The 19,567-nt window shown below is 37.3% G+C and overlaps 1 protein-coding gene across 4 annotated transcripts in view; it reads left to right on the forward strand.

Moving 5' to 3' along the window:
* The window catches only part of LOC131079979 (general transcription and DNA repair factor IIH helicase subunit XPD), a 163,106-nt gene that overhangs the window by 44,765 nt on the left and 98,774 nt on the right, over positions 1 to 19,567 (forward strand). For all 4 annotated transcript variants that reach the window (XR_009114103.2, XR_009114101.2, XR_009114102.2 and 1 more), the window contains exon 7: positions 16,207 to 16,331. Coding sequence is in view for 1 of the 4 variants with exons in the window: in XM_058018029.2 (XP_057874012.2) it covers positions 16,207 to 16,331 (125 nt within the window). In the remaining 3 variants the exon portion in view is untranslated. The remainder of the gene's footprint in view (positions 1 to 16,206; positions 16,332 to 19,567) is intronic.

A 19,567-nucleotide genomic window follows, 5' to 3' on the forward strand; every position in this document is an offset into this window, starting at 1 on the left:
GGAGGGATGTCTTCGAATACCTTTTTGTGTCTTGTAAGGATGGGTTGTATATCACTCTGAATGTTTGATCTTCGGATTGAGATTCATCCAAGATCATACATTGAGCGATCCACTCTCCTTGATCATGTCGAAGAATTTTCTCCATTTTATTGCAAGATACTATCTTTGGAGAACCGTCGGGAATTCCTTTTAATGTTATCTCCCTCCCTTCATGTTGGAAGCATATCTCTCGATTTGGACTATCCATGGTGAATCGTCCTAATGAATTTATCCATGGCATTCCCAAAATGATGTCATTCTCTAAGTTCACCATGAAGAAGTTCCTCATAATTGTATGTCCCCCTAGGGTGACTTCCAACTGAGGGATAACTTTAGTGCATTTGTCTATGACTCCATTGCCCATAACCACTTCAAACCCTTCAAATTCTTGAGTTTTTAACCTTCTCTTTGCTGCCAAGTGTTTGCTAATGAAGTCATGTGATGCTCCTGTGTCCACTAACGCAATTACTTTCAGTCCTTTGATAGTTCCTTTGAGCTTGAAGCACCTATTTTCATTCCCTTGAGTGATGATTGCCAAGGTACTTGGTTCATTGTTTTCAAATCTGGCTCTTTTGTATGGTCTTTCCTCACCCTGTATTTCTTCTGTGTTATTTAACTATCCTCTTTTACATTCATGGCCTCTCCCCCATGGGGCCTTGCATTTGAAACACAACCCCTTCTCCACCAAGTTGTCTCTCTCCTTACATTGTTGATTGTAACTCCAAGGTTTTTTGCACAAGTGGCAGGGTTTCTCTCTACGGTCATTTTGGTGTCCTTCTTTCCTATATGGTGTTTTGGTTGAGGTATTCTTGGGAGCACTAAATTCAACCATTCTAGTTTTCTTGATGGCTTCTCCTAAGTTCCGTGGTTCCAGGGGTTTCACAAAATTCTTAATAGAGTCTTTTAAGCCTTCTAAGAACATGTAGGTGAGCCTCTTCTGGGATAGGTTGGGAACCATTACTGACAAGTTTTGGAATTGGTCTATATAGTCCTCAATGGTTCCTAATTGTTTAAGGTGGGTTAACTCTTGGAAGTACCATTCGGAATCCTTCTGGTCGAATCGGCTAATGAGCTTTTGGGTGAATTCAGTTTAGGTGGGGACATTTTTGTGTCCTAGGGTAATGAGACCGTTGTGCGACCAATTATGGGCGGTTCCGGTTAAATGTAGTATGGCAAATTTAATAGCATCTCCTTCAGTCATGGGGCTGTATGAAAGATAGGTGTCTAGTTTTTGTACCCAAGCTTGGGCGACATCCTTTCCTGTCCCATCAAAGCATGGTAGGGACATTTTGTTGATTTTAGCTTTAAGGTCATTACCCATAGGTTTTCTTTTTCTACATGCCCTAGTTTTGGATTCACAGAAGTCCCTGAAGGATACCACTCTCTGAACTTCTGGCTCTAATCTAGCATAAATTTGGGCGATTTCTTCCACTCCAAGTGTGGCTGGTTCCTCTTCCTCCCTTACATGTTCCTCTCTAGGTAGAAATTCAGGAATTGTTTGTCTAGAACTTTGAGGAGATCGTTCGTTATCAACGTGATTAGAGTGTACCTCTCTCCTATGGTTTTGCATATCTCTATTGTGGCTGTTTGTACTTTGGAGGATTGGTTGGCTCATTCTTTCGAATTTCTCATTGGTCTGTTCCATGAAAGTCTAAAGTTGTATGGCCAATTGGTCGGCCATTGCTTTTCCTCCTTTCTTTCTCTGATACGTGATCATAAACTAAGAACCCTTCCCACAGGTTGGGAGGATTATGCTCTGAAACCACTGTAATGTCCCTACTAGGCAGGGATCACTATCCTGCAAAATAGACTGTTAGAATACAATAGACATTTATATATATATTTAATCTAAATTGCAATCGAAATTTAAAACACTTAATTAACATAATCATAATTTTAATCTAATAAAAAGGATACGAATGCCATACAAAGTATGTCCTTAGGCAGCCGTGAAACTCGCCTTCTTGGAACCCATCTTGGTTCCAAGCCCTCCAGGAAGTCGTTCGACTCCTGTCTTGAATGTAATTCCTTACATCCAAGCCCTCCAGGAAATCGAAGGTTATCTCGATTCCTGTCTTGGGTGTAACCTCTTATGCCCAAGCCCTCCAAGGAAGACCATGTGTCATTCCTTGCCTTGGGTGATGCATCCCATCACCCAAGTCCTCGGAGTGGACCGGCCAGATCCAACTCCTCTTGGTTGAACTTAATCAACCAAGCCCTACATATGCATATTAATAATCAGTATATATACTGCCCTAGGGATTTCATAATCTCTTCCTTAGACTAATGGAGTTTCCTCCCTATAGCCTCCAACATGGGTATACATTTGTATTTATAATGCATTTGATGATTTAGTCCTATTTTTATTTCCTAATCTTCATTTTACGTTAACATGTATTCCTAATGTGTTCTTTAACATATATACATATTAAATGTATCCTACCATTGTTGATATATGCATTACACCTTCCTTGATAACATCTTTATTCCTTAATCATTCCTTTTGTGCAGATTAGTATATTAATTAATTACCTTCCTTAATGCACATATGTTTTAACCTTTATATATTCTTACCAATGTTCAATGAAATATACATTACTTAATATTAACATCTTAATTATCATATTTAATTTAATGCTTAATGAAACATACATTAGTTAATGTTAACATATATTAGTTATCACACTTAATTAATGCTCAGTGAAATATATATTAATATATTAATCTGCATTAATATACTAATTAATCCTATTATATCCTACCTTACCTCTTACCTGCTGTCCACGAAGGTCTGCTCCTGATTGCTCTCCCCGTCCTCCTCTCCTCTTCCCTTGTGGTGGCTGCTTCCTTTTAGAGCCTCGTGAAGGGCTGTGACCCTTCACTATCTCCTTCCGCACCAAGGGTTGCGGTGGTAATTGATTACCGTCGCACCTCTTGGTGCGAGGAATCGGGGGGTTTATTAGTGTTTGCCTTTTAGTTTTTAATATATATTAAATATAATACTTCCTTCGTTGTTATATATATTTAAATTAATAATATAATACTTCCTTCATTTAAAATAATAATATAATACTTCTCTCATTTAAAATAATAATATAATACTTCTTTTATTATATGTGTATATTAAACATTGACATTTTAAATAATGTATTTCCTCTATAATATAATACTTATATTAAATGTATTTCCTCTATTTACAATAATCTTATTTACTTGATCCATACTTTACATCAGGTGCTAACACGGGGTTATCACACATGACGCGGCACATGCTTTGCTGCTACCCAATGATCAGCCTTGGGGGTTGTCATGAAGCGTGAAATGTTGCTCACTGCAAAACTGAGATCAAGTCTAGTGGTAGTGAGATAGATGAGACTGCCCACTAGTTGCCTGAATGTTGTTTCATCTACAGGAGTAGAATCAAACTTGACTGACAACTTCAGTCCTGTCTCCATAGGTGTGGAAGCAGGTTTACAATCCCGCATTTGAAACCTGCCAAGCAAGTTCTTGACATACTTAGATTCAGAAATAAAAATGCTACCATCAGTCTGCCAAACCTCAACACTTAAACAATAATGGAGAAGCCCCAAATCTGTCATGTCAAAAGCCTTGCTCAACAAGAAAGAGAACATCATCACTAGAGTGTTTGATATACAAATTAGTGTCAGAAGGGCAACACTGAAAACCATGAGCAACTGAGTATTGATCAATCTTGATGTACCACACTTGAGGAGTTTGTTTGAGTCGATAGAGTTTTTTCATGAGTCTACATACTTGATGTTCTTTGCCGGCAACCTTGAAACCAGGAGGCTGCGTCATGTAGACTTCTTCCTACAACTCACCGTTGAGGAAGGCACTCTTAACATCCATCTGATGGACTTTCCAAACAAACTGAGCTGCAATAGTGAGAAGAAGACGAATTATACTCATCTTGATAGTATGAGCAAAAGTCTCCTCATAATCAATGCCCTCCCACTGTGTGAGTCCTCGAGCAACCAATCTGGCCTTGTATTTATCCAAGGTACCATTTGCATGATACTTGACCTTAGAAACCCATTTGCAACTAATGGGCTTCTTCCCTAGGGGAAGATCAAAGAGAATCCAAGTGTTGTTCTTCAAAAGGCTTTGGTATTCTGTGTCCATTGCCTGTTCCGACTCTAGAATCCCTTTTGCCTCTGCATATGTTTGAGGCTCAAATACTATGAATGTTGGGCATGAGAGCAAAATTGATTGTAGACTGCTGTTTGCTCTTGTTTCTTGACAATCTACCCTCAATGAGCTCATTAGGACAAAGATCACTGATGGTCTTAGCCCACCATTTAGGCTGGAGAGTAGAAGAACCAAAATCAGGTGCAGGAGGAATAACTAGAACTGGAGGTGGAACCAGTGGGAGATTAGCGTCATCTGAAAGAAATTTCAGGTAGTACATCATCAAATTCAGAATCTGCATCATCCCTCCCATTAGGTGGACCAAATGGAAGATAGACACCTACATCAGAACCCTTCAAAGGCTGATCCTCAGAATTCTGCTTAGACGAGAAAAGCTGAAAAGGTCCTTGTTCTTCATCCAAGACAACATCACGACTGATGATCAATGTCTACATCAATTGACCGGTAAGCCTTGTGGTTGTCACTGTACCCGGAATCCAACTTGGAGTGCTTGGCATATGGAATCCATACATATGCTAAAGAGCCAAAAACTTTCATATGACTGATGATCAATGTCTACATCAATCGGCCGGTAAGCCTTGTGGTTGTCACTGTACCCAGAATCCAACTTGGAGTGCTTGGCATATGGAATCCATACATATGCGAAAGAGCCAAAAACTTTCAGATGATTGATCTTGGGTTTGCGACCAGTCCATGCTTCCTTAGGAGTCTTGCCCTTAACAGCATAAGCGGGAGACCTATTAAGGAGATAGACTGTAGTAAACACTGCTTCTGCCCAAGATTTCTTAGGAACATTCCTGTGTTCCAACATTGACCTAGCCATTTCTGTAATGGTGTGGTTGCGACGTTCTACAACGCTGTTTTCTTGAGGGGTGTATTGTGTGGTTAATTGACGTTTTATGCCATGTGCATCACAGAAAGTGGAGAAAGTAGTAGAACAAACCCCCCCCATTATTAGACCTAAGAGTAATAATAGAACAACCAGACTCTTTTTCTACTAAGGCTTTAAATTTCTGAAATACAGGAAACACATTTGATTTCTGTCTAAGTACACCCACATTTTACGAGTGAAATCATCAACAAAAAGCAAGAAATACCTGCACCTAGTAACAAAAGGTGTATTCATTGGACTACATACATCAACATGAACCAATTGTAGTACCTTAGAGGCTCGCCATGAGTCACCATCCTTGAACGGCGTCATGTGCTGCTTCCTAGCCTGACAAGCTTCACAAACTCTCTGATTCTGAGTTCGGATTTCAGGTAGGCCATGTACTAATTCTTCCCGATTAAGCTGAGCAAGGTAGTGAATGTTTTGGTGACCATATCGCCGATGCCAGAGACTGCTGATAGAGGAGGATTTAGCTGCAAAAGTATGCTCAAGGGAATCACCCATATCCACAAGTCTGTATAGACCATGATCCTCGATGCCAACAGCTACAACATGATCAACAATCGAATACTTGTGTGAACTGAAGATCACATCAAGCTGAGGAGAATCCCGCATAATCTGACTCACTGAGAGTAGGTTTAGGTCCATGCCAGGAACGTAATATACATTGAAGAATATGAGATTCTTCCCTCCAGACTGTATCTGAACATTGCCCTTGCCGACAACAATATAGTCTTCACTTCCTCCAAATATGATTGAATCAGTATAAGGAGAGAAGTGTGTGAACCAATCACGTTGATGAGTGAAATGTTGAGATGCACCATAATCTATATACCAGACAAAAGACTTCACATGGTTTGCAGGTCTTTTAACCATGAAGGCGTAGAAGGCAGACTCTTTCCGCTCTATTTGCTCAACGACATTGGCTTTAGGTTGAGACCCTCTCGGCTTCCACTGTTCGGAAGCCAAACGATTGCGACAATCCTTGATCATGTGGCCATGTTTATGATAGTAGTTGCATTGAACCTTCTTCTTCGAACCATCGTGAGACTGACTGGAGCCCTTGTGTTGAGATGACTAAGATTTGCCTTTATCCTTGTGAAAGGATTTGGCTGCAAAGGCTTGCTCTGAGGAGGACGAAGTGGCATTGCTACCAAACTGTTGTTTCCAATGATCCTGCTGTAGAAGTTTGGTGCACAACTCTGGAAATTTCAGATCAAGATTCGTTGAAGTAATGTTAATAGTTTCTATAAAATGCTCATAGTATTTTGACAAACTCTTCAAGGTGATGACTACCATATCCTCTTCCTTCATTTTTTGACCAATAGCTTTGAGCTGATCTCGAATGTCCATAATCTTCGTGAGATGCTCTTGTAAGGATAAGCGTTCATCCATCGTGATGGAGAACAACTGGTTCTTCTGGAAGAACGCTCGACTCTTGTTAGATGTCTCATGTAGTTCCTTCAGGTGCTTCTAGATCTCTAATGTTGACTTGCCAGAGGGAATCTGAGGCAACTGGTCATCTGTGACAGAGAGCTTGAGGAGCATAACGACTTCCTGATTCTGGTCTTCAAACTTATCCTGGTCTGGTTCGGTTGTGGTAGGACGAGACTCTTTTCCCCAAATAAGATCATTAAGACGACGATATTCAAAATCGTAAACATGCGCTACTTCCAGGTGTTATAATTCTTGCTGTTAAATCCCTGACTGCCTTCCAACATTAAGTTGATCAATGATGCCATCTTGCACGCTTCCCGATCACGAAAAACGAAAATCAAAGAAGAGGCGATAGCATGGAATTTGAGGCACGAATCCCAATTTATAAAACAAAGGCAAATGCAGGTACAAACTTCAAAAACAAATGAAGTTCGGCTGGCATGAATCCTAATGTACTAATTTTGCATACCCAAATTTTTTTGACAAAGACCCAAAAACTTCTCGAAAAACCCACAAAGAATATGTAGGTTAAATCTGGATCCGACCAAGAAGCCAAAGGATTTTGAAGAAACCCTAGTCGGCTGAAACCCTAGGTCGTAAAAAAACTCGTGCAGAAGCTGTAAAAATGCACAAGTTTGAAAACCCTAGTTGTTGCCCACACAATTCACGGAATGAAGAGGGCATGTAATATCGTGCAGGCTGTGAACATGAACTAGGTTGCGTTGGGTAGACACCTTAAAAAATTCCTCACGTGATTTTGTAAAACCCAAAAAACCATCACTAAAAAAAAACCATGAAAAAAAATCGCGAGTTTTTAATAAAGATACGACCTTGCAAGAAGAAAAATCGACCCAGCAAATGTTTTTCAAATTTCTTAAAAAAATCCTTTCAAATTTTTTTGAAAAACAAAATTAAATTCTTTCTGGCTCTGATACCATATTACGAACAAGTAATTGGTAAAACTTGAATGATTTATTTACAAAGATCGAAAGATCTTACAAGGACGATGTTTCTAAATAAGAAACAATTGTAAAAATAGAAAGAATCTAATATTACAAGATATTTACATAATTGACCATTAATAATAAGAATATAACATATTCTAACAAAATGCCCACTATGAGATCAACTCTAACTCACTCATTCCTAGAAAGATCGATTAACAATCTAATCTAACGAAAGCCTAAAACCTGAAAGCAAAAGGAGGGGTTCCCATTTGCAATGGGGTGATGTGTGAAAATGTCACAACAGCTATATTTGCTATTATTAAACTGATAAAGAGCATGCTGCTGTTACATCACGAAAATGCTACCAAAGCACCAAAATAAACAACAAAGTCAATGCCCAAGTAGAAAATACCTTAGATAAGTGATTACAAAAGATGTTGCAGGTCTGATATGGACAGAGCATACACTGCTACATTCAGAAGAGTGAGTGATATCGCCCAGCAAGTCACCAAAATCAAAACAACACACCTCCAGAAGAACTAAAGTGGATCCTATCAAATATAACACCAACAACACCTTCCAAACTCTCTGTTGTGAAGGTAAATGGGTCTAAATATGATTGACAGAGCTATGTCAGATCTGATGTGATACACTTGAGCAGATACAGAACTGCTGCCAGCAGTTGCAGGTCTAAATCTGCCATGTCAACACATCAACTACTAAGAAATCTTGCATAGATTGCTTTCCAATAACTCCCAGCAACTCCATTCATACTCAACACTCACAAAAAGTCTCCGAAAGGCAAGGAATATACCAACTTGTAGGTCTGATATGGTAGGAAATGCAGTTGCAGGTCTGCTATAATGTGATTGCAGGTCATAACGGCATTATAAACCCTTCAAAACCCTTCCAACTAGCAAGCACACTTCCCAAAGGTTACTAAACAGTCACATGCCCAACTCCCCTAAACATGCTCAAATAGACAGAGCTATTATGAGTTTCATCATGCACAGTAGCTATTATAATTCTGGAACTCTGAAAATGAATGCATTCACACACCCAACATTCTAACAATGGCCAAACTAGTAAACCTACACCATTCAGCTTCTACAAACTCCAAATTGCATGGAAGGGAACATATTTATGTGTGGAAATGATTTTACAACAAGAATAGGTCTGTCAAATTCCTGAAACAGCAAGTACAACTCACCAAAAAAACTCTATGGCTTCTTCAAGACCAAGCTAGCATCAAAAGTTCATTCAAATTCATGTACAACCAACTTCTAGGAGTCTTGACGTTCACAGCCAATAAGGGGTTTACCTCTGAAAGGCATTTCTTGAATTTTTAAGATCTCAGTCGATGCTTTAGGATACATTAATACATGGTACAGCACAATATTTGAATGAGTTACAGTATTAACAACCTGAAATCATTTCCTTAAGGGGACGAATTGTCAAGATACTACTGATAGCCCTGCACAAACTGGAGTTAGATGATGAAAAAGGGGTTCTCTTCAAATAAAATGATTAGATGGCCTCCTATAGGAAAATGGTATGGCCAGCCACTTGAATCTTCAAACACATTCAAACCTTCATGATACTCTGCAAAAGATCATCAGTCACACCCAAAACGTCTGTAAATTAGAAAACATCAAATACCTTCATTCTAAAATCCCCAAAAGTGAATTTCTTTGAAGAACAAGGGTGATTCCTGAGTAGAACCACTTAAAGCCTAGCTATGGATTGTCATTCAAATTTGAAACTAGCAATCAAATGAGGGTTTTCTTCTTCAAACGATTTTGGAAGAACTTGTAGGTTCAATCTAGCAGCATTTCAGTGAATTTTTTTTCAACCTATGCAAATGAGACCATAAACCCTCCATTTATAGCTTTTGGAGGGAAAAGAGCAATTTGAAATAATAAAATAATTCATTTTTCCCTCAAATGTCCTTGATGAAATATTAAAATGATTTTCATGTGCAGGTCCCCCCTAACTTTTCCCTAGGCATAAACTTTTGAGGGGACATGAAGTAACTTTTTAAAATATGACATTGAAGTAAATGATTTAACAGTAAACATTAGAAACTTAAGTATATATTTTAAATATTCCACCCAAGTTGCAGAAAGGACAGTTAAGGTTTCAAAATCCTAATCTAATCATGCCATGATGAAATTGAAGTAGTGGGATGATGGTAGGTGCCAACTTGAAGACTTACTAAAGATAGACGTTCTCTCCAAGAATTTTGGAGAACACCCCAAGAGGCAAAAAACACTTCTAGAAATGTCAATGCAATCCAAAATGCTTGATGAGCTCAATGCCATCAACAAAACCAAGAAAAAGTGAACTTTTGCTCTTGAAAAACTTTGGAGCTTCCCTAGCCTAATTAGAAGTGTACATGATAACTCGGAAATCGGCCAAAAGCTCGCAAAACCATACGGCTAAAAGTGGAATATAATCCTTCCTTCTAAGAATTCCTTGCCCTCAAACAATTGCTAGCCTCAATCAACCAATCAATCCTGATTCATCAGTATAATTCCTTGATCCCAAGCCAAGCTGGGAGGTTTGTAACTCCTGTGTGGTTTTTTTTCATGCAACTCATCATCAATTAAAAACTCCATCACTCTTCTTGTCCAAGAAACAACACTGTTTTGAAAGTCATTAGGAAGCCCCTAGGAGATTGCACCATTTGGATAGTTTCAAGAAACTTACCACTATTTCTTTTAATTTTAACTTCTTGAACTCCAACATGGTAGTCATAACTATATGATGGTTTGCTGCCCAAACCAGAAATGTAAGCTAGAGGTAAGAAATAACACATGTTTGTGTTAGAAATGTTGTTATTGATGTCAAAGATTGTTTTGTTCAAGCAAGAGTGAGATTGGTTGTTGATGTCAATGTTTGTTATATTAGCTTCAATTGGAGGCTGACTCATGGAATTTTTATTATTTTGAAAGAGGTGTAATTGGAGGCCAACTCGTGGAATTTTATTATTATGATTTAATTCTATAGGGCCGACTTTATCATTTGAATACAAAGTAGAGCAGATTTAATGCAGTATAGATTTAATGTAGAGGAGATTTAATATAGAGCAGATTTTGTGAAGTGTGAAAGTGCAGAAAAATGTTCATCATCCGTTGAAGAAGCAACATTTGGAAGGTGAATTTTACAAAAGAGGTTGGTGCCTCCTAAATGAAGAGATTCGTCTCTTATTGAGTTGGTACTTAGTTGTGGTGATTGGTGTCTTCATTAGGTTGGTGCCTACAAATTTTATAGTGGGGATTGCTGCATGCAAATATTCTAAGATCATTTTATTTTTGTTGTGTTTGGATTTGGACAATAGATCCAGCTTGTCTTTTGTGGTTTTTCCCTGACAGGGTTTCCATTTCCACGTAAAGCTTATGTGTTTGCTATTTTTGTGGTGGTTAAATTTAAAAAAACAAAACTTTTTCTTATATTGAATCATCCCCCTCTCTTAGTTTAAGTGTGTGCTCATTAATTGGTATTAGAGTTGGTTCGTTCAAGAATAGTCTAACTGCTAGAAGGTAGATCTCAGGAGCACACATGGCTTGTCTAGAAGGCTTCCCCTCAAATAGAGCTCCATTGTTAGACAAAACAAACTATGCATTCTAGAATATAAGGTTTCAAACTTATCTAATGGCTCTTGGCTTTGATATTTGGCAATAAGAAGTGAATGGTTATACAACTCATCATCTCCATTGACAGATCAGGCTGGAAGAAGGCTAGTGAAAACAATGCAAAAGCCATGAATACTATCTTGTGTGGTCTAACAAAATCTGAGTTTGTCAAAGTGATGCATTGTGGATCAGTTAAGAGATCTGGGACAAACTTCGCCACATCTATGAAGCTGATGACAAGGTCAAGAAGGCTAAGCTCCAAACTCAAAGAAGACAGTTTGAGGGCCTGAAAAGAAAAGTTGAAGAAAAGGTTGCAGCCTACCTCCTTCGTGTGGATGAAGTTGTCAACACTATCAAAGGACTTGGTGAAAAGATTGAAGAATTAGTGATTGTGGAAAAGGTGCTAGGTTCTCTCCCCTTAAGATTTGATGCAAAACTTTATGCTATTGAATAAATGAAGTATTTGAATTCATTAACAATGGATGAATTGCATGGGATCCTCACTGCTTATTTAATGAAGATTGAAAATGAGCATCTATCAAAGCTTGAAGAAACCTTCAACGCTTCAAAGAAGTTGAAGAATGAAGAGCTTGAATCAAGCAATGAGTTAAATGCAAAGGAAGTCTATTTAAATGCAAAGGAAGTCTATTTCGTGAGAAAGATAAAGAAAGGATCTAACAAATACAAAGGTAACCTACCATTTAAATGTTTTAACTGTGGTAAAGTAGAACATTTTTCTGCTTAGTGTCCATATGCCAAAAAAGGATGATAGTGATGATGGAGATCATAACAAGAAGAAAGGGAGCAAATATCATCTATATATGAAGAACTTCCATAAGCACAAGAAAAGCCTCTATTCCAAAAGGGATAGCAGCTCATCTGAGGAGCAATGAAAGCATCTCAAACATTGATAGAGATGAAACTCTCTTCATGGCAATAGAAGCAAGGAGTCATGTCATGAAGGGTAAAGACAACCCTGTAAGAGAAGGAAAGGAAAAGATGGATATAAAAGCGGAATGTTGGTGTTGGAAATAAGCCACACCCGGACTGACGATGGACTGGTCCAAGAGGGGCCAGTAGCTCAGTGGTAGAGCACTCCAGCAGCGTATGGAAGGTCCTAGGTTCGAGTCCTAGCTGGTCCATGTCTCAACATGGTATCAGAGCCAGATCCAGGCTAGGAGCCCCAAGCACACGAGAGGTGTGGCTTAGGGGGGGGTGTTGGTGTTGGAAATAAGCCACACCCGGACTGACGATGGACTGGTCCAAGAGGGGCCAGTAGCTCAGTGGTAGAGCACTCCAGCAGCATATGGAAGGTCCTAGGTTTGAGTCCTAGCTGGTCCATGTCTCAACAAGGAAGAATACTTCAAAATTGAAGAAGTGGATCTTGAAGAACAACTCATTTGTGCGTCGAGATTTCAAGAAGCTTAAAATTTTTTTGAAACAAAAGTTTCTGCTTTAGAAATATGAAAAAGAGGATTGTGATTCAAGAGCAAATATGTCGAAAGCCTCGAGGAATCAGAAAAAGATGATCATTAGCCTAAAGGTAAGAAGAAAATTGCGAAAATCTACAATTTAAAATAGTTTGCTTGAGTAAGGAACTAGAGAACAACTGTTCAATTGAACAAAAACTTGAAGTTTGAGAAGAGTACAAATTTTTTAAATGATATCATCAATTGCCAAAGGTCACCATTCATTAAGATTGGTCTTGGCTATGAAGAAAATAAAAAAGTAGATTAGAATCAAAATGATACAATACCACCAAAGATGATAAATGAAGAAAAGACAAAAGCCTATGCCAATGCACTCAAGGGATCCATTAATAATGAAAGCAACAAAAAGGAAGAGAACAATATTCTTCAAAAAACTAGCATTCCTCACAAAGACAACAAGGATAAAAATGCATTCGGAAGATCGTTTCTTTTGAGGCACTCTAACATGACTAGGTTCCAAAATTCTCCATTGGTTATTGTTATTTGTGTAATCATTTTAGTCATAAAGCAACGGATTGTAGGGCATGCGCAAGAAATAATTTTGTATGGAACAAGAACGGAAGCTCTTTTGGGTTCTTAAAGAGAAACTACAATTTATTTGCCCTTTTTTTGGATCACAATATTATTTTGCTATAAGTGCAACAACTATGGTCATACAACACGTTTTTGTAGAAGTGGTTTTGTGGGACCTCCTAGACAAAACAAGAAAATGGATACCCTTGGTAAGTGAATGGAAGAACCTACAAAAGTTTGGAAAAGAAAGCGAGAGTAGGAACAATAGGAGGAGAAATTTATGCTTGTGCAAACTGCATTTCATGCCCAAAGTGAAGGAAAGCAATGGTACATTTGTAGTGGATGCTGAAGCCATGTGATAGGGGACAAGAGCAATTTTCTCATTTTGAAGGAAGTAGATGAAGGCACTGTGAAATTTGGAGATAATGCTCAAGCAAGACATAGTGTGATCATTAGCAACCATGACTCTAAAGCCTTTAAACTTTTTTGTCTTAAGTCCTGTCTGTGCTACAATGTTTTTTTCAATGAAATTTTGCGTAGCTCTTGCATCAATAAGAGCAACAGTGTGCTGTCTTGAAAGAAACATTTCTTTTTAGACTTGAGAGCCTAGCAAGGGTTCCTCCACTTTTCTTCTCTTCATCAGACTCTTTTGCCGTTTTTTTTCATCACTTCACAAGATTCAGAAATATCAGCTTAATATGCCACCAATTGATGATTTTTCCCTTTCGCACAACACTTATGACCTGGGGCTTATGGCTTCTTGCATGTAAAACAGGAATTCTTCTTCCTTAGCTCTTTCTTGAGGTCTTCACACACTTTCTTTGAAGAGGGTTCCTTGGGTGGATTTGAATTTTTATGATCATGCTTCTTATCTTTCTCACACTGAAAGGCCTTTGAAGGAAACTTACTCTTTGGGCCTCTTGTAAAGTAAGTGGGTCAAAATCCTTTACCCAACCTTTGATTGGCTCCATTAGTCCTTCATTGAAAGAACTACAAGTCTTCTCTCGGTAATGTCTGGAACTATAATGGACAGTCTTTGGAACTCTGAAATATAAGCATCCATAGTACCATGTTGTCTCAATATGACAAGCTCTCTAAACCACACTTAGGGTCTTTCTTGTCAAATCTCTTGATGAGCTTGGTAGTAAAGTCATCATAGGTGGTGATCAAATTGTGGCTTAGTGTCACCAAGCCATGGTACCATCACTCATGTGTTGCTCCATCCAAATGCAACGTAGCAAACTCAAGGCGTCCTCCTCTGGAATGATTCTGAGTTAGAAATAATTATTCAATTTCTGTACCCAAGCTCTAACAATACACCCCCATCAAAATGTGCTAGAGTTACCTTCCCCAATGCATTATGGTAATCTCTCTGCACAGCTGGTCCTTTGTTGTTTTCTCTTCCACCACCTCTCTTCTTCCTTTGATTTAGAAATTGATCTAGAGACAAAAGGTCCCAAATCTCATCTGGAAGGGTCACATACTCTACATAGATAGCCAGCTCTCACTTCATCTTCCACAGGAACTTGAGCTTCTGGGATAACCTGTACTTCCTTCATGGAAATGAAGGTTGGAGTGGTCTAGGAATGAACCTGGATATTGCTGCAATAGTACATTCATTAGTGTTCTGCTGATTTGTGGTGTTAGAAGAGCTACATTCACTTGTCTAAGTTTGAACAGCTTGAGGTATATAATGATTGAGTTTTGTTAACATCTAAGACATCATATCCAACATGGCATTGAATTTCCTCTCTACTCTGGAATTAGGATTGTCAAGAGGGGTTGGTCCCTTGTTGTTTTCTGACATATTTCCTAAAGAACTGTCACTATTACTAGTAGAATTTTGATTTGGGGCAAAAGGATTTTCAAAAGGAGTTTGTGGTTTTGTCTTTTCCTACTCTCGGGTGTAATATTTCAACTCTCTCTCTCACTCAGATGAAACTGCAACTACACAATGTGATTAAAGACACAGGCTGGCAAGATCTCCAGCTCTGATTTCACTATAATAGCCACCCTCATTTTTTTTTTAATTATGTGTGGTATCCTTTTATAGTTACTTGATACAAATCAATAAACATTGTTGATATCCTTGTTGAAAAAGTTAGATCTAAGGTTTGCCCAAAATTGGGATACCGATAGACATGGGTGTGACTGTTGTGTACAACTCTAACCTTTAATTCATTGAAGTAATGTAATATGCTCACCTGTAAAGAGGAACATATATATGAAATGTTTCAGGGAGAAGTGATGGCGGAAACTATACTGGGACATAAGATGTAAGCTACTTACTAACTAAAAGTTTCAGGCAGTTCGAAGTTTTCCTACACAGGCTGGTCCACCAAAGCATTAACCTGAACTATGTGGAGTATAAACCATTATTGAAGCTCAAAAAACTAGATCTAAAGAATGTGAAACATTCCCTTTATTTTAGTGAGTGACGTCTATAGTAAAAGAAGAGGAAGTCTCTATGTGGGAGGAGAATGCTACTTGAAGGAAGAGATGCTCATAATGTGAGCAGGGTGAAAGGGTGGATTTTCCCCTTTATCTCTTCTTATTTACCTTTCTACTTTGACAGGATGGGGATCTATCACTCTATTTCTTAATCATTGAAAGAGAATTGATGATATCAGGATGTGTGCTTAGGGGCACTTCTGATTTTCAGTTAATTCATCCATATTTTGTGCCTATGACCGGTCTTCCTCAGGATTATTGTGCATCTACTTGAGATTGGTATTTGTGCTATGAAACATGCATGCTAAATGTAATCCACAGAATGTGTTTTCATAATCTTGGATAAAATAAATATAGCAGCTAAATTTAGATGCATTGGATTTTGGGCACTGTTGCTTTTGTGTTTTGGGGTTTGAATTAGCTTTGGATCTGTTAGAACTTATAAATATGGAATGAATGGTTGCTTGGTAATCATTTTAAAGACCAAGCGCAGGTTATGTTGAGCTTCAACTGAAACATCTCAAATTCTACTTTTTTGATTCATGGGTTTTGGTTTCGTAATACAAAATATTTTGAACATTCTTGCAACCGAGATACCACACTAAGCTTAAGTCGTGCATTTCTTGATGCAGGATATTATGCAACATAAGCTTGTTTTTATTGAAACACAAGATGTTGTAGAAACAACTTTGGCATTGGATAACTACCGTAGGGCATGTGATTGTGGGCGAGGTGCCGTATTCTTTTCTGTTGCAAGGTACATCTTTCTCCCTATTTCCTTATTTCAAGTGGGCCAGAGTGATATTTTTGAGTATACACAACATCCTTTCATCATGCATTATTGTGTTACCTTCTATTAACCATTTTTTGTTGGACTTGTTATGTCCTCATTGTTTGACTTGGCTGATTCAATGCTAATAGTGAAATTTAAAAGGTTATTTAATGGTTGTTGTTTGTGAAGTTCAAGTATTTTAAGCAAATAGTGGCTGTTTTACAAAAGAACGCAAAATCAGATAACCTTTGAAGTTAATATTTTTCATATTTGACATGTGTACAGTTAGAGAAGGGCAGTAATTTGTAAGATTGAAGAGATAAATCCCATGAGAAAAGAAACGTGTGAGAACAAGATAAGAGATAATGCTGCGGCAATGCTCATATACGAGAGAAATTTGTGACTGTTAGACTGTTAGTTCACTTAAGTTATGATTAGGTTTCTCAAATAAAGGCGAGAGATTTTATTTAACAGTAATGAAGTATTTCTTAACATTCTTTGGATAGGAGATCATGTGCCCACATTAAAGGCCGTTAGATAATATGAATAAATTTTCGAGGGGAAGAAAACTCAACCAAATAAAATTATAACTGTTTTTATTCCTTCTGGAGTACTTTATGACAGAGGTACACTGATATGAATTCTCTTTGGTACGCTTAAGTTGTTATTTGCCCTTTATATATAATGATGATACAATGGTCTCTTCTGTTTTTCTCCTTTTTCCTCTTACCTTCAAAAATAGCCTTAGAGAAGTTTGCTTCTTTTTGAGTAAAATTATACATTAATTAAAGCAAACGTGGACCATTTTTGTTGGTTACACCCTAACTGCTACCTCCAATTATTCTGGTTGGTTGTTTCAAGAATAATCTTCACATGAGGAAAAATTGGGGACTCTCTCACTTGGTTTTCCATAAGTTGTCCCCCTTAACTTTATTTCAAAATTTTCAGGTTGATAATTTTCTCTTCATCTTTTAAGTGGGAGTTAATAACGAGTAAGGGAAAAGATGATGTCTTGGTTGCAAAGTTTGGGGACTTTCTCATTTGGTTTTCCATAAGTTGTCCCCCTTATACTTTATTATTTTTTATTTAAAATTTTTCAGGTTGATACCTTTCTCTTCATCTTTGAAGTGGGAGTTAATAACTAGTAAGGGAAAAGATGATGTCTTGGTTGCAAATTTGCATGGACATGGCTATAGATATAGATATAGATATAGATATGTAATTGGATATGGATACAACCATTTTTGAAGATCCCCAATATGGATATGACATTCATAGAAAACACATACACATATATTTAACATAATTTTCTAAGTTATTAGAGAAGATTTCAGTGTTTTAAAAATTAAAAGCAGTATAGACACATAATTGCAACATAAATAATTATAAGTTGATTTAGCAATTTACAATAACAAAAAATAAAAAATGAACGAGTACCAATAATTAATTCTAGAATAATGCCAATTAAATCTAAATTGAAAATATATATCTAAATGTATGAAAAATTTAAAATTTAAAAATAAAGACTAAATAAACATTAATAATCTGAACCTCAAAAATAAAAAAATCACTTTCACATTTAATGTTTTAAATCTTAATTAAATATTAAAAAGTATGATAAAAGAAGTAAATATAAATAATAATAATACTAAAATTTAAATATTGATAAATTAGTAAAGAATAAACAAATAAATATATATATTAATAAATTTTATTTACATTTAACGAATAAATTTAATCTAAAAAAAAATCTCTAATGTTTAAACAACATAATATAAGTATACTCTTTCTATTGGTACACTCCAATACTCTGGTTCGCTACGTTTTACGTTTTTCATCTTTTTGGCACTCCTTTTGTATGAGCACACTCCAATACATTGAGACATCACTTCTCATGTTTGGACACTTTTTTTTTAAACCAAAAAGCATTTTTTGACCTGTTACACCACTTTTCCCTTTTCACTTAAGTACATTTTAAACAAAAAGAGCATTGTTTGACTTTCTATGCAACTTATCCCCTTTCACTCGAGCACTTTTTGGACTAAAAGAACACTTTTGTCCCGCTAAGCCATTTTCCTCTTTAGATAGCACTTTTTCATTGGCTAGTGTATTAGTGTAGTCAAAGTCCAAAGAAACGAGAATCACCCGGACTCGCCCAAAATCGGTGAGTCCGGGCCTGAGTCATGCCTCCCGAGTTTGCAGAGCTCAGACTCGGACTCGGTCGAGTCTAGGAGGCAAACTCGCCAGATTTGCCGAGTTGGGCCTAAAATTACCAAACTCGGTGAGTCCCGTGCTTGAAACTCGGCCACCGACTGGGTTAAACAAAATGACAAAAAAAAACATATTAAAAGGTTTTTATAACTTTTTTTTTTGTTATTTATCCTTTGCCCCTAAAAGTGAACTTAATTTCATTCACTTGCAAAAATAGGAGGAGTAAAGTGAGTTGTGAAGAAAAATAAGGGTGCATTGAAGAAAAACCAGCAAGGAGGAAGGTCAGGGTTTCTTCCATTTATCACATTGGGACTGCATTGTGTTTGGATTTGGTGCATCAAGAGCTGGATAGGAAGAATTTGCAGCTCATTTCAAGCTTGTTGTAAGAGGTAAGATTGTTTTTTTGAGGTTTTTTGGTTTCTTGTATGCAAAAATTCCATTTTGTATTCATTTATTTTGAAAGTTTTACATTTTCTTCCAAAATCTTTCGTATGTTTACTATGTAGGGTTGTATGTAGGGTTTGTAATTTTTTTTTTTTTTTTTTAAAGTAGGGTTTGACAAACCCTACAATTTAAAAAAAATAAATTTACAAACCCTACCTTAGTTTTTTTGAAAAAAATGTTCAATGAGAATGAATGTACAACAAAAAATGAATGTATTAATTTCTTTTTGTATTTGTAATGTTTTATTGCAGCAACCTGCACTTTCTTATTTGCCTCAAGTTTCACAAAACTATCATACAATGTCTTCTAGTTCTTCTAGACCCCCCATTAGAAAGGACCCTGCTTGGAAATTTCACGAGGATTTTCCAAGGCAAAAAAAGGGGTAGACAAAGTGTTTTTTTTTGCAAAACAATATTCCATGGAGGCATATATAGATTGAAATACCATATTGCTTGGGTGCGTGGGCATGATGCCGACCGATGCATTGAAGCAACGACTCAGGCCATACGCGAGTGCTATGGAATGGTTGAAGCAATTGAAAACAAAAAGAAGCAAAAGGATGATCT

This window comes from Cryptomeria japonica, chromosome 10 (assembly GCF_030272615.1).
Source record: "Cryptomeria japonica chromosome 10, Sugi_1.0, whole genome shotgun sequence".
Lineage (NCBI taxonomy): Eukaryota > Viridiplantae > Streptophyta > Pinopsida > Cupressales > Cupressaceae > Cryptomeria > Cryptomeria japonica.